The following is a 27,279-nucleotide window of genomic DNA, read 5'->3' as shown; positions in this document are numbered from 1 at the left end:
ACTGATTTGCTCTGCTCACATGTAGGGAGTGGCGAAAGGACAGACAGCCTTTTCTTGGAGCCTGAAGGATGGGGAAGTGAGTGTAGACCTGAGCAAAACATGGCCTGCTTGTGCATGTCACAAATACATCTACATCTTCCGCACTGCCTCTCATGTAGCATCTGGATGCCTGAAATGCACCGATTCCATTGCGTTGATTCAGTCTTCTGCCTCCATCTCACAGTTATATCCCCCTTTTCTCTCACACAGTCTTTCACATAATCTTTGCTTTTCAGCAAATTGTTCTGAAACCATCTGTCCCCGTCTTCATTTAACTTCATTCATTATCCTTCATCTTTTATCAGGGGAGACAGAATGTTGCATGTCACCAGCAGCCTGCAACGATAGGTGTAGCCATTACAGAAGTATCAAACAAAAGACCTGGAAGGTATACTGTAATGTATAGGTATAGTTGATGAAGAGAAATGTGTCGCTGGTTGGTTGTTACAACTTTCTGAATATAGAATCAGCAGCAGCATTATTGGAAGTACTATTGGCAACTTCTATAATGGCTATCACTGTACACATCGTCAATGTTAGACTGTGTTCTCATGTCATCTTCATCCATCATTAAAATGTCACCCAGTACTGCAAGGTAAAAGCTGCATGTGGAATGACTGGACATGTGCATCCATCCATGTCAGTCAGGTAAGAGCATGTTATTAATCTTGCTTCAGATAGTGACATCTCAGAGGAAGCTCAGGGCTGGACAGTATATGTATAGTGTTGGGTTGTAACGGCTCTAACACCATCACTATATAATCAGGCTGTAATAAATGAAGTAACTAAAAGTAACATTTTTGATTATGCAGTGAATTATTGATGCACAGAATACGCCTACACAGGCTCACTATTTAAAAGAAAGCAAAGGTACTTTTTGATGACCACCTTGCCAGTGTAAAGTGTTAAAAGTATTAAACGTGCAAGCAAGCACTGCATAAAAGAGAACCGTAGAAATAAAGTGTTTATAACGTAGCCTATATGTACAGTACCAGGGATTTATCCTTGAATGGCTGTGCTACAACTGAAAAGCAGTGGGAATTAAATATTTTGAGTATTTACTCTCAGCCATCATGTAATTGAAACCAAAGTCAAATTGTAAATGAAAAGTCCCACCCAGTGGGAGTGAGCGGTGCCTTAACCTATACCATAGTACACAGTATCACTTCATACACTTCAAGGCTGCTCAACAGCGCCACCTGTGAAGGTTGGTCACCCAGTGGTACTGCAGCTGTTGATATGGGCATATGGACAGACAGACATACACACGTGGTCAGTTGTTGGAGCGGCTAGCACATTCACTTATGCTTTATTTGTAAGAGCCCCGGAAGCCACGTGCGTGTGCATGTTGTCTAATATGACGATTACAGGAAGGAGGTCCGTTTGTTTACAAACGGTCGCGAAACTAAAATCCTAACCGGGGCCGACCATCACGGATGAGTGTAGCCGTGAAAAAGGGCGGCTCTCTGGCTTTTCTGCGTTATTGCGACTGTCAGGTCGCAGTTACTACCAAAACCTCCACCGGCTGTCTGTCGGTCTGTCAGTCAGTCTGTCAGTCAGTCTGTCAGTCTGTCCGTCACGTCACACTTTTCCCCAACTCATATCTCCGCCACCGTTGCCCCAATCCATGCCAAACCTTGCACACACACTCCTTGCCTGCCAATCCACAACCTCCACAACCTCCAGGGACCCCCAGAGCTCCAGGGACCCCCAGGGACCGCCAGGGACCCCCTTCCACCGCCACCAAAAAGTGCAAAAATGCACTAACGGGGCTGTTCACGGGGAATTCCTGGGGACCGCCGACTCCTGGTGCTCCAGAATGGGTGCAAAAGTGGTCGCACCCCTAGTGGAGGACCCCCGCCACTGCAGCGCACATAAAATGCCGTAACTCGGGCTAGGAGCGACTGGGAGAGCTGGGGCTGGTACCCACGCGTCCGCCTTGGCAGCACCAAGAGAGCTGTCAACATGAATCTGTCCCATATAGCGCCACCATCAGTCCCATTTTTTTAAACACATTTTTGGACACTGCTTCTACAGATTTTGCCCTAAAATCACACAAATCGGTACACAGTATGTCTACACTCATGTCTTCAACATGGAACTGTCCCATATAGCGCCACCATCTGGCCGATTTTTTTAAACACATTTTTGGACACTGCCCCAACAGATTTTGCCCTAAAATCACACTGCGACCTGACGGTTGCTTATCTCCTGATTAGGGAGTCTTACAGTGGTTTGCACCTTATTCAGAGATACAGCCGTTTTTATGTTACAGCATAGAATAGGAGTCAATGGAGAATAGACGCTCCATTTTGCTTCTGGGCGCGTTGCGTCATGATGTATGTGCCAGCGTCTTTCAGCCGGAGCCCGCAGCAAGCATTTGTTTACCGGGTTCACCATGGTAACCCTTAACTTGTCTGTGGACGAGTTAAGGAAAGCCTGGCAAGCGAGGTGACTGAGTACATCAACAGAAACACTAATGCTAGTGTACGCATCACTACACTAGTTTATGGACAAAGGACTCAAGTGTGAATGCTACTACCCTCTGTCTAACATACAGTACAGTATGTCCCTTATTGTCTCCTGTCTGTCTTCAGTCCCCTTTTGAAGTTAAGCATAAAATACCCCAAACTTCCCAATGCTTGAGCTGCATCTGCATGTTTACACGTACGAGTACATTTTTACACTTTAACGAATATGCCAGATTTTGAGTTCCACTTTCAATTAAACTTGCTGAAAAGCATAATTAGTTCAACAAGTTTGTTTGAAGAGCATGTTCATCTTCTGTGTAAGATACAGGAATCGGTGTAAAAGCTTGATGCTTTGTTAGTTACACAGCTGAGAAAGGTATGCGTATATGTACGTACAGTTCATGTCTATAATGAACGAATATTCTTGCATGGATAATCTGTTGATGCACATCATAATAGCGATACTATACTGGTACTCTGGATGTCTCGCTCCTGTCCTGGTGGTGTAGGCGATCTCAGAAGGAGATGGGAGGGTGCACGTGGAGAGCGCGCATGGCCGCTGTGTCTTCACCATAGAGGGCGCTGACAAGCAAGATGAGGGCACCTACCGTGTAATCGTTCGCAATGAGGCTGGAGAAGATACTGCTGATATCAATGTGAAAGTTGTCGGTAAGATGGGCACTCTCATTTTTTGCATTCACAGCTAAAAATCAATTATATATATATATATATATATATATATATATTAAGGCTGGGACTTTAACTGATTAATTGCGATTAATTAATTACAGAAAATTAACGCGATTAAAAAGATTAACGCATTTTAATCGCACCACAGCACCTTCAGTTTCGGGCATACTGATCATAGTGATGCACCAACCAAGAAGAGACAACAAACGCAAAGGGAGAAGTAGCCGATCAGAGCGCTTTGCTTGGCCCAGTGGATGCGAAATTTAAATTTAAAAAACTCACTCGTCGATTCACTCGTACAACAAAATGTGTTTTACTTGAAAAAAATGCTTCTCATGTCAAATATCGATGTGCGATTAAAATGTGATTAATTGCGATTAATTAATCACAGAGCCTGTAATTAACTCTCCCGCCGCTTCGAACGTTCACGTTCGCCCCATTTTTTACAGAACCTCGATGCCAATACGGCGCTCGTTCGGTTCGTTCGTCTGATGACTGTAAGCTGATGAGGCGTCGCGCGGCCGTCTACTGTAAACACATTTTCCGCGGTGATGGTGTAAAAAATCCATTATGCGTTAACATCAACGGAGAACAATTCACTTCCTTGTTGATTTTCTCTGGCTCTGAGGCTCTGTGGCCAGTGACTGGTCTTCTTCTTCTTCAACACATAACAGGCAAATTCACATTCATTCTCGCATGACGCCGCCCTCTGCTGCCTGGCAGACCAAAGTGCACTATTGCACAACCAAAAATAAAAATAAAAATAAAATAAATGTCTGTCTGTCTATCTACTATAACGTCGCAAAGGTAAGCCGCTTTTTGATGGCGCCAGACCCAATAAATAAATAAATAATCTGGCAGTAGGAGAGTTAATTAGATTAACAATTTTAATCGCATCCCAGCCCTAATTACACCAACTTGGTTCAGATGATCCTATGACAAGTTTGCTGTTTTGCCATAAACATGAACAAATAGTGTGTATATTTACACACTAATGGGCATAGTCTTCATGTACCGTGTGTGTGTGTGTGTGTGTGTGTGTGTGTGTGTGTGTGTGTGTGTGTGTGTGTGTGTGTGTGTGTGTGTGTGTGTGTGTGCGTGCATGCGCGTAGGGGAGGGGGCCAATGAATTTGGTTGCTTATTTGTACATGTATTTATTTGTATTCTCAGCAGTTGTCAAGAGAGGGTCATCATTGCCCTCTGCAGGTCATAAAACTGAACATTATTCATTTGTATCCCAGCAGGAATTATTACAATCTCACTGCAGAAATAATGTGAACTCACTCATGAATGCAATGGTGTAGAATCTCAGGCGGATTAGAAAAAAGTCCCAGTTATGTTGTTATGGTTTTGAAAAGTAGAAAGTAAGAAAATAAATCACTCACAGCCATCCCAACCAGCTGGGTAAGAAGCTGTCATATTTGAACTTGAACTCATTTGAACTTGAACTCCCGGTATGCTCTCAAAGTACCCGTACCAGTTTTACAAGCCATTACTGTCATCACTCATCAGATAGTAAATATGAATGATTTACAACTGCATGTGTATGTTTGCTCTGTCTAGTGAAAAGACTTTCACTGGACAGACAAACATACACAACTCATGCAGTTGTAAATCATTCATATTTAGGGTAGGCTAGTCAGACAGAAAAGCCATTGTTTTGGTATGTTTTTTTTAACCCATCAAAACCTGAGGCCGATTCTACAAATGCCTTCTAAATCAATGGTTCTCACATTTTCACAAAAATAGCAGATGTACAAGCTCAGCTCTCAGTGTGTCACAAAGTTGTTGTTTTTTCGTAGCTTGTATTTTTACATGGGGCTGAGGAGCACTCCCCCACGTCTGAAAATAGCACTACACCACTGGTGGTGACCAAGGACGATGGCACGGCCACAGGGCATAATGAGGAAGATTTCACTCCAGTGACATCATTCAACTTCAGCAGCATTTCAGAGACGCTGCTCATCGTCTCATAAAACTGGGACAGGCTCAGTTGTATGGCTCCTGATGGAACATTATCCACAGTTCAGTTCGAATACACACACGACACACACACACTAGAAACAGTTTGCACACATAGTCACTGATTACTTTTACTCTGAACATTTGCCAGGTCTGTATTCAAACAACTGAGTCACATGACAGCACCAAATTGTTTTTCTTTGGAGAGAGAGCAGATTGGAGAATGCACTAACCATTATAGCCTATATATTTGTGTTGAGGTTGACACTATTGCCAACGTTTCCCCCAGATGTCCCAGATCCTCCACATGCTCCCCGGATCCTCAGCGTTGGAGAGGACTCTTGTGTTGTCCAGTGGGACCCCCCTCAGAATGATGGTGGACAGCCAATCACTGGTAGGACCATGGTCTTCATTTATGACATCATTTTGTAGGCAGAGGAGAATTTCTGCCCCCAGTTTCCGTGAATCGTTTTACTATTTTTACTATTTACACATTTTTCTTCTCTTTGTTGTTGAAAGGAAAGTGTTAGAATTATACTTTAGTCGTTATTTTTGTCTCGGATCTGTTGAAATAGCGAGGGACAGAAAATGCTCTGGGGGCAGAGTTCTCCTCTGCCTACAAAATGATGTCACGGCTTAAAAGCCCCTATAACAGGCACGTGCACACATAGACATCAAAGGGGGCTTGAGCCCCTGCCCTTTTATCCGTCTGTAAAAAATTCCCTCTCCAGACCATGAATGCAGTTTTTACTAGAGTGAAAGAAATGCAAATGCTTCCTTTCCATGCCATACCTGAAGGCAGCATTCAAGAGAATTGCCTTGTCCAAACTCTCCTGAACTCGAATGCAGCATCTTAAGTTGAAATCAAGAAATGTGTAGAAATTAAGCATGGAAAATAGCAGACCTCCAAGCTCACTACACGTCGCGCTGCAACACGTTGTTTCAGCCCCTGTCTCTCTATCATTCTCTGCACCTCCCTGAGTACTAATATAGCTTGATGAGAATATAATGAAAGGATAGCTTTTAAATAAAATGATTCAATTAATTTTCAAAGAGTCCAAAGAACATACTGTAAACAATTCTCTTTTAATGTTCAGGCTATGTGCTGGAGAGGAAGAAGAAGAGGAGCTTCAGGTGGATGAGACTTAACTTTGACCCTTATGCTGACACGACCTACGAGGCCAAGAGGATGATTGAGGGCGTGCCCTACGAGATGCGAGTCTACGCTGTCAACGCCATCGGCATGTCTCGCCCCAGCCCTCCTTCAGAACCATTCGTTCCAATCGGTGAGTCTCTTCCTTCCCATGGGTTTCACTGGCTGGCCCCCCACCGCAACTACAGTTGCTGTAATCAATCACTGCCACCCAAGTATTTTCTTCCCATTTACAGTGTTGTTCATTGTTGATGTTGTCAAATCATGTTTGCAGTATTAGAAATTATGCATTCTTAATAATAAAACATACCCATTAGTCAACTAATAAATCTGTGGTCTGTATAATAATAATAGCCTAATCCATATTAATAATTGTATTACCGGTATTATTATTACACATTATTATTATATTAGTATTACGAGACACTTTGATTGCTGCCAAAAAGCGTACTTTTACAGCTTCTGTTTCACTATGCCTCTACTGGTACAGTAGCACCCTGAAGAGGGTTAAAACAGAACTTTAAATAGCTGAAAATAAGCTAGATGGGGTGGCATTGGACCGTAGCCCCATGTCTCATTTGGTCCTTCCCAATTCAATCAGTTGAAATGGTTGAAAACAGCTTAAAGCAGCTTAAATTGAGACTTAAACAAGGCCCATCTTATGTTACATAAGATACGTTAATGATGCTAGGCTAATGTTTTTGTTATAAGAATTAGCTTATGCTAGTTTGTCCCTTCCATGATAGAATGGCTTAACCACTTTTACTGAAAAAGAAAATCTGGGAAAATTGGCTTTCTACAAGCTCACAGTGTTGTGAGCTTGATAGGCTATTTCTACCATAGTTTGACAAAGTATAAAATAGGGCGTAGGTGGTTAATGGCTATTTGACCAACATTGAAATATGGGGCGGCCAGCTGAATGGGCAAAGAATCAGAAAGTCTGGTCTGCCCAGTGTCCCTGAATAAGACACTTATAACCCTTAACTGCTCCCTGGGCGCTGTATTAATAGCCCCCACTGCTTTATAGTTAGTATGGGTAAATGCAGAAGACAAATGTCACCTATGTGCAAATGTACGTGCGAAGGCGTATAAATTAGATATGACTCGGAGTCGGGAGTCAGACTGGGTCAGGTGTGTTGGCATCATTGTATGGATCATCTTACTGCCACAGAGATATCGGTCACTGCAGTCATTATTTTTAGGGGGTCGTTTTTGAGGACAATCTCTTTTAGCACCGGCTTGTGTGTTTGTGTTTTGATGTATGTCTCTAGTGAGGACAGTCTCTTTTGGGACTGGCTGTGTGTTTGTGTTTGATTGATGTCTCTGATGGGGACAATGACTTCCTGAATTCCTAAAAGCATGTACTTTTGAATACTTAAGTATTTTTAATGCAGGTACTCAAATACTACTTTAACTCAAGTATGAATTTGACAGGGCATCTTTCACGTGCAGCTGAGTAATATTTGGTCAGGAGCAGGGGTGAGATGCCATGGGCTCGTGTGGGCTCTGCGAGCCCACACTTATTTTGCTCCACGCATGCGCCTCATATGCACACACTAATTAACAATAAAAACAGCGTGCGCGCATGACGTCATGAATTTAGAGGACCCACACTTCTAAAAATCGTATCTACAGCAAATATACTTTGACTAAAGTCCTGGGGTTAAGTTTTGTTCTTTTCGTATTTCGTACACCACTCAACATATAATATTGGTAGGGAATACAATGCCAATAGTGTATAGGCCTACAGAATCAACTTTACACTCTCAAAGATAAAGTAGCACACAAGATTTAGCAGTGTGTAAAAATATATTACGTTATATAGTTACAACATAATTAATATATATTATTATCAATACTTTTATACACTAGAAAAAAACTGTCAAATTATTCACTGTGTTGCATATATGAAGTGGGCATTGGTGTTTGTAGGTTTTTGCGGTATCTACAGTATGACCTGGAATCTACCCTAGTCTATACTCTTTGGAAAATTCTTGACACCCATTATAGTTTTAGCCAAGGAAGGTACTATATGCTCTGCCGCTTCTCAGAGGACCTGCAACTCTTCAGCGACACATACCCATCCTGACAGTTAGTGCTTGTGACATGCCATAATTGCACTTGGACGCAACCAGGTGGCTAAAATAAGACTGCTGTCTGTGGGATAAAAACATCTGCCTTGTGGCTTTGTTCTTTTCCCCTACCTTCTCAACCCTCCCTCCCTGGGATGTACAATGCATGTGAACACCATTGTATCCGCACAGCCCATCGTTTGTAAGTCACCAGATTAGGAAAGTATCCATGGCATGCCCCTCTATATATAATGGAACGTTACGAGAGTAGCTTCCTTCGGATCAGCTGCTGAACACAAAGGGGGCTTGCTTCTACTGTAGAAGCTGCTTTAGGATGAAACTGCTGCTGTAGCTACGGCAAAGACAATAGAGAGGGAGGGGGGAAGAGAGCGAAAGAGAAAGGGCAGAACAATAGAACAAGACACGTGGACAGGAGAAGACATACGAGCATAAACTCGGGGCAGCAGTCGGATTGCTGTCCGTTTTAGCGAAGCAAGGATAATGACAAAGCCCAAGCTACCGAAGACGGCTGAGAAGAAGCCTTCAGCAGGGGAGGCTCCAGTGGACAATCCAGCAGAGGCAGAAGGGGAACCCAAGGAGACACCACCACCACCTGCAGAAGAAATATCCCCAGAGGCCAGTGGCGAGCCCGCAGCAGCCCCGGTGGAGGCAGCCCCAACAGCGGAAGAGGGAACCCCATCGAGTGAAGCACCCCCAACAGAGGGGACCCCTGCAGCAGAGGGGACCCCTGCAGGGGAGGATGCTCCCCCAGCAGAAGATGGAGCTGCACCCCCACCGGAGGCGGCCCCTACGGAGCCTGCTCCTGCACCTGAGCCTGAACCAGTTCTCAGTAGGCTTATGTTATGTTATATATTTATTAGTTTATTAGTTGTTTATTTTTGGTTGTGGCTGGATGTGCAGGTAGACTGTCCATGAATTTCTTTAAATTAAGTATGCTAATTTAACTGATTTGGTTCTACATTAGTCTTTTCGTCTACATTATTTGCTGTTTTGAGGTGGTTTGTGTGGCTGGTGGAGATTTGGTTATAGGATAAGGTCATTAGATGACCGACTGACCGTGTTGTTACTCTTTGAATCAGCGCTTACACAAAAGACAATGCATTATTCTTTATGAGACTTACTTTGCTTTATGAAGTAAAGCTTGCTTTATGCAAGTACATTGCACTGTTTTAAATTCAAATTTAAAAGAGAGACTTGCTGTGCCCTCTTTGCATTGGTGTTGTCTGTACTATAGCCTAAGGTGACTGACTCCTGCTGCACTCATCGAGTTATTCTAGTGCATTGGTTCTCACAGTGGGGTCCGGGGATCCCCTGGGGTCCTTGGGGGGTTTCCAGGGGGTCCCCAGCAAAAGTAGTTTTAGTTTATGTAGCATCACAATCATTTCAACCACTTTATCCATTTATACATTGGCTATTCAAAACCAGCAGATCTACAAGTTGAAAGTAGCAGAAATGTTTTTAGGATTTTTAACAAATCTTCTCTTCTGGGGTCCCTGAACATTTTCAGATGCACAGCCAAATACTGTATATACTATTTTGGGCCATGGGCTTTAGTAGGCCACAACCTGAAGCTCTCTCAGCATTCACTTATTTCAGACTGCTTGTGATATCTTCTGGAGTGTGCTGTTCACTCAGCAAGTTGCTGGTGACGGGTGCTCTCCAAGATAAAAGTGGTTCATCTGGCAGACACTAAATGACATAGAACTTTCACTAAAATGAATGATAATATAGAACTTTTATTTCATAGCCAGTAAGGTTACTTCAGTATTGTTTACAGTAAAACATTTCTGCAACACCACTAACAATACTTGAATCATTTGCAACTGTCATATATGGCCTCAGGAGAGGAACAGCCTGCTCAGAAACAGTATTCATATTCCACACTTCCAGGATAAATGTATCAAACAGTAGAATATGACACCTATATGATTTGCCTGTAGTTTTTTATACATTTATACTTTAAATTAAGTGTAGATGTTCTGCTTGCATCTACACCTTTAGTTTGAGATGGACTTTTTTCCATTCAGGACGTCTTGGAATCAAGACCTTAATATACTAAAGATATCTTCAGACAGTTCCCTATAGGTCTGCAAAGCGTCTCCTCAAATTATTGTCTCCATGGGGGTGAGTAATCGGTAGAATAAAAGTCATTTTGGGGGTTATACTATAACTAAAACCAGTAAGACTCCCTAATCGGGAGATAAGCGACCGTAGGTCACTTATCTCCACAAATAGGGCAAAAATGTGTTTTTCCAAAATCTTCCTGATCCATGTTGATGACATGAGTGTAGACATACTGTGTAGTGATTTTCGTGATTTTAGGGCAAAATCTGTTGGAGCAGTGTCCAAAAATGTGTTTTTAAAAATCGGCCTGGAGGTGGCGCTATATGGGAGAGATTCATGTTGATGGGATGAGTGTAGACATACTGTGTACCGATTTGCGTGATTTTAGGGCAAACATTTTAGGAGCAGTGTCCAAAAATGTGTTTTGCAAGAATCGGCCTCATGGTGGCGCTAGAAGAGGGCCATGTGAGAAATGAGGGGTGGGGTCTCCGCGCCGCCAAGGCGGACGAATAGGTACCGGCCCCGGCTGTCCCGGTCGCTCCTAGCCGGAGTTACGGCATTTTATGTGAGCTGCAGTGTAGGGGGTCCTCCACTGGGGGCGGCACCACTTTTGCATCCGTTCTGGAGCACCAGGAGTCGGTGGTCCCCGGGAATTCCCCGTGAGCAGCCCCGTTGGGGTGGTCATTTGGTCAGTTTAGCACATTTGGTCATTTTTTACATCTGGGGGTCCCCCAGGGACCTGGGGGTCCCTGGAGCTCCGGGGGTCCTTGGAGGTTGTAGTTTGGCAGGTAAGGAGTGTGTGTGCAAAATTTGGCATGGATCGGGGCAACGGTTGCGGAGATATGAGCAGGGCAAGAGTGTGACGTGTGACGTGTGACTGACGGACTCACTCACGGACAGCCTGTGGAGGTTTTGGTAGTAAATGCGACCTACGGTCGCAACTAGAAAGATGCAATTGGAAATTGCCAACCATTTCTTACTTGTCCCTTTTATGCCCATATGGAGATCCCCAGCTGATGTCTGCCCATATCTTGGAATACCCAAATATGGATATAGACTACTGTGTCAGTTTCATGCGGTCTGTGATGTCAGTCTTCTCCATATTTGGGAAAAGTATACATTTTAATTTAAGTCAATGGAGAAATGTAATTCACGAATAAAGTTATAATATAAATTACAATGTAACGTATCTCTTAGCAAAATGCAAGGAATCGGTTTGACATATGGCCCAAGTGCGTGCCACCAAAACTGTGGGAGGAGTAGCGCGGCAAAATAAAGTTTATCTAGGAAGGGAAAGATGGATGGAATAAAGTCAGTACTGTAGTCTGGTTGTCCTTCAGGGGCAACCACATATTGTTCACTATAGTTAAAGTTGTGGTGTGATCTCTGCCATCCACTTGACCCAGAACAATTTTTATAACTACATCTTTATACTAGTTATAGTTAATGTGCTCACTGCTTGGTGTGAACGGCCCTTTATGCATGAAATATTGACAGAGACAAAAACTCCTGATTTTAGTTTGTTTTTAACTTGTACAGCACTTTGGTTGACTTGTCATGTGAAATGTGCTATATAAATAAAGTTGAGTTGTGTTGAGTTATGGTTAATTCTTATTTCAGTTAACAGTTAATCTTTGTTTTAGTTCAAATTAAAGCTGTAGTTTAAGTCGTGCACATACCGGTATGTATCGAATAATTCCGTATTTATTTCTATAATAATGTCAGTTGACTTGACATTCTATTTGTTCTCTCCCTCAGCTCCTACCAGTGAGCCCCTTGGACTCGTGGTGGATGACATAAGTGACACCACCATCACACTGAAGTGGAGAGCCCCTGACAGGATGGGCTCCTCGGAGCTGGACGGATACTCGGTTGAATACTGCAAGGAGGGCAGTAAGTGTTGGGGCAACTGAGAGGGTTCAGAGGGAGAGGAGTTAAGAGAAAAGCAGTTACAGTATCGGTATCGGGTGGAAACCTTGTATGTCCAAAACCGTTCCTTTGTGAAAATAGCCGATCTGCTGTTTCCACTAGTTATGTGCGACAGTATTGTATGACGAAGCAGGGCTTTACTTTACGAAGAAATGTACACATTTTAAACTTGGAGATACGAGGTTTCTGCCCGACAGTGACGATTGTTTTAAACACATGTGAACCCTAGTGTCCTTGAGGTGAACATTGGAGAAAAACGTAATTATAGGGTTTGTTGGAGGTGGTTGATCGTCATTTGAATAGTTGTGATAATAGTGATATGCAATGCACCATCGACCATAATGATTCATGTAAAAACTAAAAACGTGTTCTGACAGCTGAAATGGTAATTCCTACGTGCTAGTAGGTCTACAACAAAAACAAACGCTTACATTTACTATGCCAATTATTGCTAATTAATTACAATAGCAAATTACATCAACTGAACGATTTAACTAATATTGATATACTATAAATATAATACTAGCCTAATCTCTAAAATGTCTGTTGAATAATTCAACCTTTTGGCTACCTTTAAAGAGTAATTCCAGATGCCTTGCAATTTGATAATAAAGCTTCTACTGTAATTCCACAAGGCCAAATTATGTGCTATTAAAACATTATTTATTTCCTATTCAAACATTAATTTGGTAAGAGCACAATTCCTGGCTTTTATAACACAAGGGTACAGTGTGTATGTTGTAAATACTTGACCTGTGGACATTAGCCTGTGGCTTCGTGCTATCACTCTTGTGGGCCATTATCTTCTAATTGTTGGCCTCAGCCGGACCCCCCGGGCCATTAGCACAGTGCTTAGATTATACTATCATACCCAGGGACAGAAGAAAGAATGTACCGGTATCTGGATACAAGCCTAGTTGTTGTAGCGTAATGCCTAATTTATGCTCCATCGTAAGACGTGGTTGTGCACTGAAAATAGCACATACGTACAAGAAAAGTGTAGAAAAGTGATATATAAATTGCATGTATCCCAAGGGCCATTACACTGTACAATGAAGCACTGGGGGGGGGGGGGCATCATGCTTCTTTTACTGACACATCTTAATGAAAGTATTGCAACTGGAGCTGTTGAACAGAACACATTTCCTTCTGGATTAATACAATTCTATCTATCTCTAACTATCTGTAGTATAGCTCACAGCGTGTCACAAAATGTGGGCCAAGGCGGCAAGTCAAATCAGTCTTACCTATCTGGTCAAGCAAATCCCAAATCCATCACCTGAACACTCTAATAAGTTATTGTCCCTTATGAAACTGGAAAATCTATACGCATGTCTAATTGAACTCCTATAAGATGGAAATGGAACGTTACCCAATTTAACTGTCCTTATTTCCTGGCCACAGCGGATGAATGGGTGTCAGCCTTCGAGGGTCTGACAGAAAGGACATCTGTGAACATCAAAGACCTTACCACTGGAGACAAGCTGCAGTTCCGCGTGCGCGCCCACAACATCGCTGGGCCAAGTGCCCCCTGCACCATGGCACAGCCTGTCACCATCAGGGAAATTATGCGTGAGCATTTAAACACTCTTGGGAACTCGATGAGTTTTATCTGTTCTGCCTCATATTTCTGTTCTTTCCCATCCCATCATCGTGACATTCATACTGTACATATGACATACTGTTCTCAAGCTCTCTATTTATTTTCAAATTAAGAACTTGAAAGATTAGTTATGACTGAAATATTATAATAAAATGCTGTGTTGATTAGAGACACAGCTTGGCCTCATCATACTGTAGTCTTACACACGCAGTAGTGTTAGTTTATTCTTACGATCATTCCTCCTACATAGGTGTTTCGAAACAGATTTGTGAAACTGCTATTTGGTTATAATTCTGTGTGTGTGTGCGTGCGTGTGCGTTTGTGCGTCCGTGCGTGCGTGCGTGCGTGTGTTGATTTGCTTGCCTGTACAGAGCGCCCTAAAATATGGATGCCCAGGAATCTCCGTCAGACTATCATCAAGAAGGTTGGAGAGACAGTGAATCTTATGATTCCATTCCAGGTACAGTGTGCTCTCATTAACATTTGGGCCAACGTGTACGCCATGATATTGCATGAAATGTGTCCATTGTGCCATTGCATTTTCTGTGCCTCTTATGGCCAAAAGGCTTTGTGCGAAAGAGATTAAGCAGTACTGAACATAATATCATGCAAAATGATAATGTAAATGTCACTATAGTTTTATATATTTTGACAATAGAAAACATGCATCCCAAACGAGTGTAGGCCAGTACACTTTTTTCAGTATTTAGGATGTTTTATTAAACATGCTGCTTCAGTTCAGCTATTTCTTTTCACTTAAAGTTTCTTATTAAAGAATCACACAACAACAAATCACATAGACATACAAACCCCACAAGACATACAGTAAAAAAACTAAAAACTAAAAAACAGTAAGACTTCCTAATCGGGAGATAAGTGACCATCAGGTCGCATACACAAACTTTAGAAGGCAATGGTAGCCAATCAGGAGGGAATATGGGAAATGGGACAGATCCATGTTGATGACATGACTTTAGAGATACTGTGTACCGCTTTGTGTGATTTTAGGGCAAAATCTGTGGGAGCAGTGTCCAAAAAAAATGTTTTGCAAGAATCGGCCTCATGGTTGCGCTAGAAGAGGGCCATGTGAGAAATGAGGGGTTGTGGTTTGCCATCCAAGGAGTGTGTGTGCAAAATTTGGCATGGATAGGGGCAACGGTGGCGGAGATACAGTATGTGTAGGGTAAAAGTGTGACGTCACGTGACGGACAGACTGACAGACTGACAGCCGGTGGAGGTTTTGATAGTAACTGCGAGTATCATGGAATGTATGTGAATTCAGAATTGCAGTGTGAACAGTTGTCACCTTTTATTTTATTTTATCTTTATTTGTGTATGCATTGGCATTTTTTGTTATTCAGTTCAGCTTTCATTTAGCAATAATTGTAAGTGGCATGAAACATGCTTTCACAGTACCGTATTAGCGTAACATAACTGTTGACACCATAAATAACACCATGTTCAATGCAATTACATGATTACAGCATTCTAGTAACACGTATTGGCAGGTGGAGCAACAGGTTGGACAAGTCATCATTGTGACTGTTGAAAATCTGCCAAGTAGCCTCTCAAGGCTGGCCCTCGGCCAAAGCATATACTGTAGACAGTCTTTTAGTTAGACAACAGATGGCAATCAGCTTGACACTGCTACTTTCTAAAGAAAATACTTAAAAGCTGGTTTGGAACATAGCCTAAATTAAGTAGTGGTTCTCAAAGAGGGAGTCTGGGGAACCCCAGGGGTCCTTGAAGGGGTTCCAGGGGGTCCCCAGAAAAAAAAAACAGTTTCAAACTCAGCGGCTATATTAAAGAATAGCTGCTCTAAGACTCGGATAAATGTGGAATAATTTTAACAACAGACTTATCTCATGGGCGTCCGCATCCAAAATACATACTGTATAGTATACAATGTTGGGGTACCTGACATGATTGAGAACCTCTGGCCTAAAGTATTTCTCAATGCAACTATTGTAGCAGTCTCTTGTGTTCAGTGATGTAAAGTTGTACTTAAGTACATTTACTGTACTTAAGTACAACTGTGAGGTATTTGTACTTTACTTGAGTATTTCCAATATTTTATACTTTTAGTTCTACTCCAGCACATCTCGGATACAAATATTGTACTTTTACTCAACTACATTTATTTGAAAACTTTAGTTAGTTACTTTTTAGATTTTGGTTAGTATTACAAAACATACATTACCCACTTCAGCCCTAAATATAATTCGGCCATTTGAAAATAGCCTATCTACAAGCTCACAATGCATCGCGATGCGAGACACTGTGAGCTTGTAGATCGGCTATTTTCAAAAGATTTGTAATCATTTTGAACTTGTGAAGTAGGAGATCCTGCATAATGAGTACTTTCTACTTTTGGTACATTTTGATGCCAAAACATTGCACTTTTACTCAAGTACATTGTGACTTCCAGACTTCCACTTGTAACACAGTATTTCTACATTGCAGTATTAACACTTTTACTAAAGTAAAACATGTGAGTATACCACTGCTTGTTTTACGTAGGGTAAGCCCAGGCCCAAGATCACGTGGAGTAAAGAGGGGGAGCCCCTGAACCCCACCCAGATCAGCGTGAGGAACAGTGACACAGACACCATCATCTTCATCCGCAAGACAGACAGGATTCACTCTGGGAAGTATGATGTCCAGGTGCAGATTGAAAACGTGGAGGACAAAGCAAGTATCGACATACAGATAGTTGGTAAGGAGGAGTAAGGGTTTGCAGAGACAGTGTGTGTGTGTGTGTGTGTGTGTGTGTGTGTGTGCGCGCGTGTGTGTGTGTGTGTGTGTGTGTGTGTGTGTGTGTGTGTGTGTGTGTGTGTGTGTGTGTGTGTGTGTGTGTGTGCGCGCAGGGGCGTCACAAGGGGGGGGGGGGGGGGGTAGTGGGACTGAGTTACTAGGGCCCAAGGTGGCCTTAATTATTTTATACTCTAGCTATTGAAAAATAGCAGATATACAAGCTCACAGCGCAGCACTGAGTGCCGCGCTGCAAGCTTGTACATCTGCTATTTTTGAAAAGTCGTGAAAATGTGTGCAAATCATTGAATATTATGTATTTTTTAAGCGAACATTTTGTAACTCAAATTTTGCTTCTGGGGGGGTCCCTGGAACTAAACGCAGAAACCCACTGACGCAGAAACAGGTTTTTCAAAAAACCTTAGAAGGATTTGAAATATTCAGACTCCGCAAAAATGTTCAAGATTTTTCAAAGTGCGCTGTGAGCTTGTAGATCTGCTATTTTTCAATAGTTAAAGCACAAGATGTGAGTGAATTCTTGTACCCAGGGCCCAGAATTTTGTGCGACACCCCTGTGCGTGCGTGTGTGCGTGCGTGCATGTGTGTGTTTGTGTATGCGTGCGGCGTGTGTGTGTGCATGCGTGTGTGTGTGTGTGTTTGTTTGGATGTGAGGGGAGGGGAGGTGCATGGAGCAGTGAGTGTGAGGTTGCTCGTCAGAGACAAAATGTCTTAGAATAAATCATTCAAAAAAGTCTTTACAATATTTATAAACGTGTAGAACATAATATTTTACTGTCGGTACATACAGTACATAATAATGTTTAAAAATGGTCTTCTATTAGATCTTCCGGGGCCTCCTTTGGATCTAAAGATCACGGATGTGTGGGGCTTCAACGTGGCTCTGGAGTGGAAGCCCCCTAAAGACGATGGAAACTGTGAAATAATTGGTTACAATGTTCAGAAAGCTGACAAGAGGACTATGGTAAGAATGAGAAGCCTGGCCTGTCATTGAGACATGTTCAGCTAGGGCTGTCAAAATTATTACATAATCGTCTAATCGCAATTATTTGACATAATCGCAATTATTTTGTGATAATCGTCATAATCGTTTACATGTTAATTTTTTTTATATATGTTGTAAAAAAATAGTGGAAATAGCAGATCTACAAGCTCACGTGTTGTGAGCTTGTAGATCGGTTATTTCCACTATCAATGTTCTTTTTAAAGTGTAAAGTTGTCAAATATGTCCTTCATTTCTTTGTATATTTGGGTTATGTGTCATATCTGCCATGTGCAACTTCAAAGCCTACAAGCCAAACAGAAATGTAATTGTCAACGACAAAAACACAATTAAATCGTTAATCGCAATTATTTGAGTGACAATTAATCGTCATGTAAAATGTCGTAATCGTGACAGCCCTATGTTCAGCTGACATCCAGATGTCATTCTGAGGGAAGGGAATATAATCTCTTATAATAAGACATATCGTCATTGTCGGGTGGAAAACTGTTACTTTTCAGGAAATGTATAAAAGGACCTGTGTTCCAAAAGTTTGTAGATCGGCTATTTTTGCTACTTTTGTGTGACACTGTATGACGAAATAAGTAGTAATTTACGAGAAAAAGTTTAAATATTGAGATACAAGATTTCTGCCCAATAGTGATGATGGTATGCCGGCTCAAGCATTATCTTACTTCATCGTATGACCATGTCACTCAAAAATAAAGTAGGCTTTAATTCTAAATTAGATGACAGATCTATGCCAGACCTTCCACTTCACTCTAATTGTCTTGTGTGTGTTTTTTGTGAGCCTGTGATTTGTGTTTTTACTGTGTAACTGCTGCACAGCCAACTGGTCCTCTGGAGACAAATGAACTTCTACCGTATACTTCACCTTAACTTACCTCACCTGACCAGAAGTCATTGAGGTGGTTCCAGGGGGTCCCCATATTATCGAAGTCATTTTGACCTCTTTAACCCTATTTTGAACTGATCTACAAGCTCACTCACTTGCGATGTGATGCGTTGTGAGCTTGTAGATCAGCTATTATTTGTGAAATTATTTTGAACGATTTTGAGAAATCTGGAATAGGCCTAATAATAATAATTTTAACAACTCCAATGTGGGGCTGCGGGCTGCGGCCAAATACACATACATTTGGGTAATCACATGACATTTGAGAACCACTGCCTTATCTTACCTTACCTTAGCTTACAGTATCTTACCTTATCTTACCGTACCTCTGTAAGCTTACAACCTCCGAGCCAAGGAAGGTAGCTAACGTCCCTATGCATGGAAATAGATTTGTAGTAACGCATGTGCGCTATGTGAGAGGAGGAATGTTACATGGTCACTGGGGGATATTTTAGTCTTCCCTTGTGACATACAGTGTAATCAGCCAATGCTGGGCACAGAGCCTCTTTTGTGGGCCAGAAGTGTGGCATTGTGGGCCTGTTGGCTAGAGCTTTCACTGCTACCTTCCACCACACCGAGCTGCCAGGGGCCACGGTAGTCAGGAAATGTCCTAATCTTAGCCTCCTAGCCATGACCTGACAAGGATTGTCTATGCAGCAACCAGGGGCGTCACAAGGGGGGGGGGGGGGGGGAGTTACTAGGGCCCAAGGTGGAGGGTCCTAATTATTTTATAGCTTTAGCTATTGAAACATAGCAGATATACAGTACAAGCTCACAGCGCGGCATCGAGTGCAGCGCTGCAAGCTTGATGTTTGAAAAGTCACGAAAATGTGTGCATTCTGTGCAAATCTTTGAATATATGTATTATTTAAGCAAACTTTTGTAACTCAAATTTAGATTCTGGGGGGGTCCCTGGAACGAAATATTTTGAGATGAGGGTCTGTGGCCAAATCATTTGGGGGTCCTTCACATGTAAAAGTTTGAGCACCACTGTCATGGAAACATAGGTTTTTCAAAAAACCATAGAAGGACTTGAACTATTCAAAGACTTTAAAAAAAATACAAGCTCAAGCTAAAAAAGCTCAAGCTAAAAAATCTACAAGCTCACAGCTCTGAGCTTGTAGTTAAAGCACAACATAATGCGTAATAATGCATTCCCAGTCTAAATAGGTAAACCCCCTCCCCCTATGAAGAACATTCATGGGGGGCCCGCAGTGAATCCTTGTACCCAGGGCCCAGAATCTGGTGCGACACCCCTGCCTGACAAGGATTGTCTATGCAGCAACGCAGGCCCGCTGTCCTTCTGGATGGCACGGCAGTGTGCATGCCAGGGTGAGGGTGCATGGCAGGGTATGCGGTTGCACCCTGTTCAGGTTTCATTGTAGTCGCGATTAGATTCAATTAACTATCCTTACGTCTGCTCATGGCAATCCCTGAGATGTGATTTATGAGGACAGAAATATACCTGTCTTGGGTGTCAGAGAGATGTCCTCCTGCCAACTCTAAAAGGGAAAGAGCGTTGAAGTGTTTCGTCAATACATAAACTGGTGTGAACATTAATCACCTAATAAGGCCTATATACTTAAAGGAGCTATAGTCAACTTTTTCTTGAAAAACGGATGCTAAAATAAAAATGTTTCGAAAATATTTTATAAAAAAAATAAGCTTCATATATGTGTTTCAATTAAAAAATTACCACAAAAAGCGGAAAAATAATGATAAAATAATCATTTTGGTCCTTTGTTTACATTTACAGGGCCCGTAAATGTAAACAAAGGGCCAAAATGATTATTTTATCATAATTTTTCCGCTTTTTGTGGTCATTTTTTAATTGAAACACATATATGAAGCTTATTTTTTTTATAAAATATTTTCGAAACATTATTTTTATTTTAGCATCCGTTTTTCAAGAAAAAGTTGACTATAGCTCCTTATACTTAACTTTGTAGTTTGTTGTACGTCAAATTTGCAGGGGAAAGTGGAAAAGAGGAAAACGTTCTTTTTTTAGATTTATTTATTTTTGGTGCCCCAAATAGGGTTACCATGTGTTAATGTGGTTAAATCGATACCTATAGCATATATGAATGAATGTCACTGAAATATTTTCTGTTATTTTGAGATCATAACTGGAACATTTTAAAATAAACAGATCGGTTTGTTTTGTTGCACATGCATAGTGTGAACATAGATTAGGCTACTAACATAATTTACATTTTATTTAACAACTGAAGCCCTATATACTCTCTACTGATGATCAATAGCAAAAATCTGCAAGCTTGAGGTCTTATGAACTTGTACGTAGATGGGATATTTTTCTTATTTGTGCGAAATGTAAAGACATTTTCAACAACTGTTTGACATTTTCCCATATCGTCGTTGTCGGGTGGAAACCTTGTATGTCCAAGGCTGTTCGTTTTGTAACTATCATTTTAAAAATGAACTAAACTAATGAAAATAGCAGATCTACAAGCACAAAACGCCTCGCACCGCGAGGCGTTGTGTGCTTGTAGATCGGCTGTTTTCACTACTTTTGTGCGACAGCCTTGTATGATCAAGCAGGGCTTTACTTGGTGAAAAAACGTACAAACTTGAAACTTGGAGATACAAGGTTTCTGCCCGACAGTAACGATATACTGTAATAACATGCCCAAAACATAGAAGGCAGTTTGAACTTGGTTAAGTTGCTGATGTGTAATGTCATTCCTATGCAGGACTGGTACACAGTCTTTGAACAGTACAGGAGAACCAACTGTGTGGTGCCTGACCTCGTCATGGGGAATGAATATGTGTTCCGTGTGTTCGCCATCAACCAAGTGGGCTTCAGCCTTGACCCCTGCAACACAAAAGATAGCGCCTTCATCCAGAAAATAGGTAGGCCTACCATACACAGTGTTCACTGAACTCAGAGAGGGTACAGATAGAACCACATGGACCCATGCATACAGAGCAGTCTTCTCCGTTTTTATTTGCTTGTTTTGTGTCTTTTAATGAGACAGAGGGGCATTGGGGAAACATCATACAGCATCTAACTCATATAAAATGTGCAGATTTGCACGTTTACAGTTAAATAACCTTCTGGATTTTACTGTGTAGAGGAGACACGGAAGAGAGGGTTTGTTTGGTTTATTTTTGTGTCATTAACTTCTCCTGGGTATAATAATTACAGTATATGCACAAACACTCAGTGAAACGAACCCAAAACTGAACATTGTCTATTTTTGTATTAATACCAGTAAGACGCCCTAAGAGGTAGAAGCGACCTCGCCCTTAAGGGTGAGGTCGCGCACATGGGCATGCATGTGCAGCTGGGCGAGCGCTGATGCTTTGGCATGGGATTAACTTTGACCAAAAGATATTGACACAATATGTCCATATATGGGCATTCCCAGATATGGGCTTAATATTGATAACATCAGAGATCTCCATATATGGGGCTATATCTCCATATATGGGGCTATATCCTTCTGCTGAACTTGGATGAGGTGATGTCAGAACAGGTCAGCTATGTTGTGATGTCATTGTGATGTCAGAAGAGTGACAGACAAAGAAGAGTGACAGATTAATGAGTGTTTTTGAGTGACAGACAGGATCTGGAGCCTTTCATACTAAGTACAACAGGTATTCTCAAAGTGGGGTCCTGGGGCCATTGGGGGGATCCTTGAGGGGGTTCCTAATGGACCATTACAGGTCTGTAACTCTTGAGAGTGTACAAATGGAACCAATGTGTTGGTTTCATTGCGACATTGATGTCAGATACTCAGAGCAGGGATCTCCATATATGGGCATAAACAGGTGACATCACACTGGTGTGGCTGGTTCAGAAAGGGATCTCCATGTATGGGCACAAAAGGGATAGTATGTGTGTCTGTGTGGAGTTTGCATGTTCTCCCCGTGTCTCCTAGGGTAGATGCCCTCACAAAAACATGCAGTAGTCCTGGTTTCTATACTACCTCCCCCTAGCCAGCCAGGTGCTCCCCAATTCCCCTGGCGCAGCAGGGGGAGAGCGGAATCCAGGACTACAGGTTAGGTAGTTGGCACTGGGTGAGAAAATGGGTTGCAAAAACCGTGGGATAAAAATTATAAAAAAAATAAAAAATAAAAGAGATTGTATGTTGTGATGTCATGGGAACCACCCATGGGAACCACCCATGGGACCCTGATGTCATCAATATTAAGCCCATATCTAACAGGACTTCATATCCATATATGGGGAACTGGTCCGATATACATCATTGGCCAGACAGTGAGGTCGCTTGTCGCCCTGAGGCGTCTTACTAGTTTATATACTCTCAGGGTTATGGGTCTTAGAAATTAAACGCTTTAAGAACCACCGATGCACACGTCTCCATCCTACATCTCAAACTGAGCATTGTCGTTGTTAGGTCTCAGTTACAAGCCTCCAACCTACAAGGAGCGTGACTTCACTGAGCCCCCCAAGTTCACGCACCCCCTGGTGAACCGCTCTGTCATAGCGGGATATTATGCCACTCTGAGCTGCTCCGTCAGGGGCTCTCCAAAGGTGAGTGCAAATTAAAACCACATATTGTTCAGTACAGTGCATGTTTGTTGTATGTTAACAGGCACGTCGTCGTCACGTGCTTACATAGACATCAAAGGGGGCTTGAGCCCCTGCCCTTTTACCCATCTGTAAAAAGTGCCCTCACCAGACCATGAATGCAGTTTTTATTATGGTGAAAGAAATACAATATGCCTCTTTCCATGCCATTCAAGAGAACTGCCTTGTCCAACCTCTCCTGAACTTGAATGCAGCATCTTGTATATGTTGGTATGTTGAAAGAATTGGCCTCACTGTGTAGAAATCCATGCTGTACGCCACCTCTCCAGTATTGCCTTTGTTATGCTTAGTTTAGTGTGGTATCTATCAAGTACCGAAAATAGCCGACCTCCAAGCTCACAACGCGTCACAGAGCTAGGAGGTCTGCTATTTTCAATATTTTCACCAAAAGGCCCCTTTAGAAATTTCAGCCCCTGCCTCTCTAACATTCTCTGCATGTCCCTGTATGTTAATAATAATAATCTTTAATCTCTTACACTGTTAGCCCAAAGTGACCTGGTACAAAAACAAGATGAACCTCACAGACGAACCCAAGTACCGCATGCTCAGTAAGCAAGGTGTTCTGACGCTGGAGATTCGTAAACCCTGTACATTTGATGGAGGGGTCTACATGTGCAAAGCAGTCAACGCCTGTGGGGAAGATGTTGTGGAGTGTAAACTGGAGGTTCGCCGTAAGTATGCCACAAACACAAGCACACATAGCCTGCACCATAGGTTCTCACGTGTTCATTTATCTATTTGTAACTCATGTGTACAGGCAAGTGCACACATGACATCAAAGAATGCTTGAGCCCCTGCCCTTTTATCCCTCTGTAAAAAGTGCCCTCTCCAGACCATCAATGCCGTTTTTACTATGGTGAAAGAAACACAAATTGCCTTGTCCAAACTCTCAGTATTCACTTGATTATGCTTAGCTCAGTGTGGGATCAAGTACCGAAAATAGCCGACCTCCAACGACGCGTTGTGAGCTTGGAGGTCTGCTATTTTCGATATTTCCATCAAAAGGCCCTTTTACTTTTAGAAATGTCAGCCCCTGCCTCTATAACATTCTCTGCACGTCCTTGCATGTGACCTGTATTTGGTATTGGTTACATTTTGTTCACTCTTGAGTTTGTGCACTCACACTAAAATGACCACCTTATTGTGTACATTTGAAAGGTTTTGAAAGTATCCTAAATCCACGATCCACCAATTCTAATGTCGTTTGGGCAGCATGAGCTTCTTTCTGCGAACCCTGCCTGTCACCAAGCTTTGTCCTACCATGCTTCTACCATTTCTCACAACCTGTGTAAACATGTTTACTTAGAGTGGTCCCGTAAGACCCCACCCCACCCCACCTAATTCCACCCTGTGTTCGCCTCCTAGAGCAAACACAGCCATACTTAAAGCTACACTCTGTAACTTCCATGAGCTACCTCAGATTCGAACCTGGGTCTCCTGACTGAGCAAGTGCTGACATTTTTGTCTCCACCAGCCGAAGGCTGAGGGAGAGTATGTTTTCCCCTCCGTCCGTGTGTCCGTCCGTGCGTGCGTCCGTGCGTCCGTCCGTCCGTCCGTCCGTGCGTCCTCGCAGTTTGTGAGCGCCAAATCTCAGTCACCGTTGGCCCGGTCGCTGCCAAAGTGAGCACACACATTCCCTGGATGCCAATCTAGAACCTCTGCCCTAAATTTTTCAAATGGGCCTTTTCTAGCGCCAACTAGTGGCCAATGTTTGCTAAACACATTTCTGTGCACTACTCTTACAGATTTTGTCCAAAAATCCTACAAATCGGTAGGCAATATCTCGACAGTCATGTGATCGACACGGATCTGTCCGATTTTGCATATTCCATCCTGATTGGCTAAGATTGGCTTCCAAAGTTTGTGGGATTGAGCCGTTTTGAACAAAATGCCTCAAATCACAAACGCAAAGTGCAATTATCATGAAATCGCGCACACACGTTCCCACTAGGCCGAGGAAGAAATGCCACTTAATTTTTTTTTAATCAGCCTCATGGTGGCGCTATAACAGCCCGATTTGTGGTTTTACCTATAACTCCACCGATCAGTTTCAAACTTTGTAAGCGCACTCCCTAGAGGCTAAGGATAAACCTTTGCCCTGCATTTTTCACATCAGCCTTTTATAGCGCCACCTTTGGCCTGACTTATGTAAAACACATTTTTGGATATTACTCCTTGAGATTTTATCCAAAAATCATGCAAATCGGTACACAGTATCTCTATAGTCATGTGATCAAGTCCAATCCGTCTGATATTTCACATTCCATCCTGATTGGCTAATATTAGCTTCCAAAGTTTGCAGGATTGCTCCGTTTTTGAACAAAATGCCTCAAATCATCAACGCAGCTTGCGATTACCGTGACATTTGCCACACATATTCCCACTAGGTCAAGGAACAAATGCTACCTTTTTAACATTGTCCTGTTATAGCGCCACCAGCAGGTAGACTTTAGAAAAACACATTTTTGGAACACAATGCTTGAAATCATGCATGCAGCGTCCGACTGCCATGAAAGATCTAAGGTGAAGAACATATGCCACCCTTTTTACATTGGCCTATTATACAGTAGCACCACCAGGACGCACGGCCTGGTGGAGACCTGTGCTCGGAAGAGCACTGCTTCTAGTTTACCACTGAGTTAATAGAGTGAATTTCTGAAATCAACCAGAGAGTGTACAAATGGGTCCATTTGATTCCATTTGTATACTCTCAGTTATGGGAGTCAGAGTGATTATAATATTATTGCTAAAGTATGACATATCGTCGTTGTCGGGTGGAAACCTCGTATCTCCAAGTTTCAAATTTGTACGTTCCTTCGCAAAGTAAAGCCCTGCTTCATCATACAAGGCCGTCGCACAAAAGTAGTGAAAACAGCCGATCTACAAGCATACAATCGCGAGGCGTTGTGTGCTTGTAGATCGGCTGTTTTCACTAGTTTAAATCATTTTTAAAATGATAAACACAAAACGAACGGTTTTGGACAGACAAGGTTTTCACCCGACAATGACGATATACTCCCTCATATACATATACTCCCTCCCTGGCTTGCAGCTCAAATCACCAAAGAGGAGAGGAAGAAGAAAGAAGAAAAACAACAAGAAAAAAAAGAACAGCTCTCTGCCTGAGAAGGTGAAGGATTTGTCTACACTGGGATTCCTCAGGGAACCTGTCAGCTTGACCTCTTTGAGCCCATCAGATGATTATTTATGTTGTTACCCCATTCCCTTTGTTTGCCACTTGCTCTTGGGAAATGATTATTTGCTGTTCTGTGTAGAACACTTATTTGACAGACTGACACCTAGTATATGCTGTTGATTAGTATTTCTGTATTAGTATTTTAAAGATTTCAAAGCTTTGTCATCCATCCATTCAATCATTCAAAAGATCAGAAATATAACAAGCCAATTAAACCATTAAGTTGAATACATTGAAGTGTCAATAGGCTATATTTGCTTGAAAGACATTATGAATCCAAAGTGTGAGTTCTGAATTGTTGTACCGTATACACATATAATGTATACTGTAAGTCCACATGGTCGAGAGCAACACTGTTTTTGGCATGTGACACACTGGTCATCATTGTGTCTGTACACAGACAAATTGTCTGTGACAAAACTTGTCCATGTCCACTGTAAATCTTTGGTTACATTTTTATAATCCTATTTTATTCATGTAGCCTAATGTGCGATGAAGCGACTGACTGTAAGACTGTAAGACCCAATTAGAAATTCCAAACATGGAACAGACTTGGACCATAATGCATACAGCCAGTGGTTAACTTGTCAGTCTCCAGGTTTTGAGAACAGGTAGAAGAACACTGATTTAATTAAAGTAGAAATACTAGTGTTTTAAAATGTGTAGCACATTGATATGGCACTGTTCACTATACACTTAGGGCTATATGTCTGTGTGTTTCTGGTAATGTTATTGACCACTCATTTGGTAGCCCAGTGGCAAAAATAACATTTGATGAAAATGCCCATCACAAGCCCTCATGGCGATGACCATGACTAAGTATAATCAGACTTCAT

The 27,279-nt window shown here is 42.1% G+C and overlaps 1 protein-coding gene across 1 annotated transcript in view; it reads left to right on the top strand.

The window, feature by feature from the left end:
• The window catches only part of mybpc3 (myosin binding protein C3), a gene marked incomplete at its 5' end in the record, with an annotated part of 58,013 nt that extends 31,573 nt beyond the window's left edge, over positions 1-26,440 (top strand). Inside the window, 12 exons of the mRNA XM_080730210.1 lie at positions 3,020-3,179; positions 5,452-5,556; positions 6,260-6,448; positions 12,231-12,365; positions 13,806-13,973; positions 14,376-14,464; positions 16,525-16,720; positions 17,598-17,737; positions 21,383-21,542; positions 23,054-23,190; positions 23,732-23,918; positions 26,300-26,440. Of these exons, the coding sequence (XP_080586336.1) occupies positions 3,020-3,179; positions 5,452-5,556; positions 6,260-6,448; positions 12,231-12,365; positions 13,806-13,973; positions 14,376-14,464; positions 16,525-16,720; positions 17,598-17,737; positions 21,383-21,542; positions 23,054-23,190; positions 23,732-23,918; positions 26,300-26,373 (1,740 nt within the window). The 3' untranslated portion in view covers positions 26,374-26,440. The remainder of the gene's footprint in view (positions 1-3,019; positions 3,180-5,451; positions 5,557-6,259; positions 6,449-12,230; positions 12,366-13,805; positions 13,974-14,375; positions 14,465-16,524; positions 16,721-17,597; positions 17,738-21,382; positions 21,543-23,053; positions 23,191-23,731; positions 23,919-26,299) is intronic.
• Between the last annotated feature and the right edge of the window lie 839 nt (positions 26,441-27,279).

This window comes from Nannobrachium achirus (genome assembly GCF_963921795.1).
Source record: "Nannobrachium achirus genome assembly, chromosome: 7".
NCBI classification, from domain to species: Eukaryota; Metazoa; Chordata; class Actinopteri; order Myctophiformes; family Myctophidae; genus Nannobrachium; species Nannobrachium achirus.
Note: the sequence above shows the minus strand (reverse complement) of the source record. Positions and strands in the feature narration are given on the sequence as shown.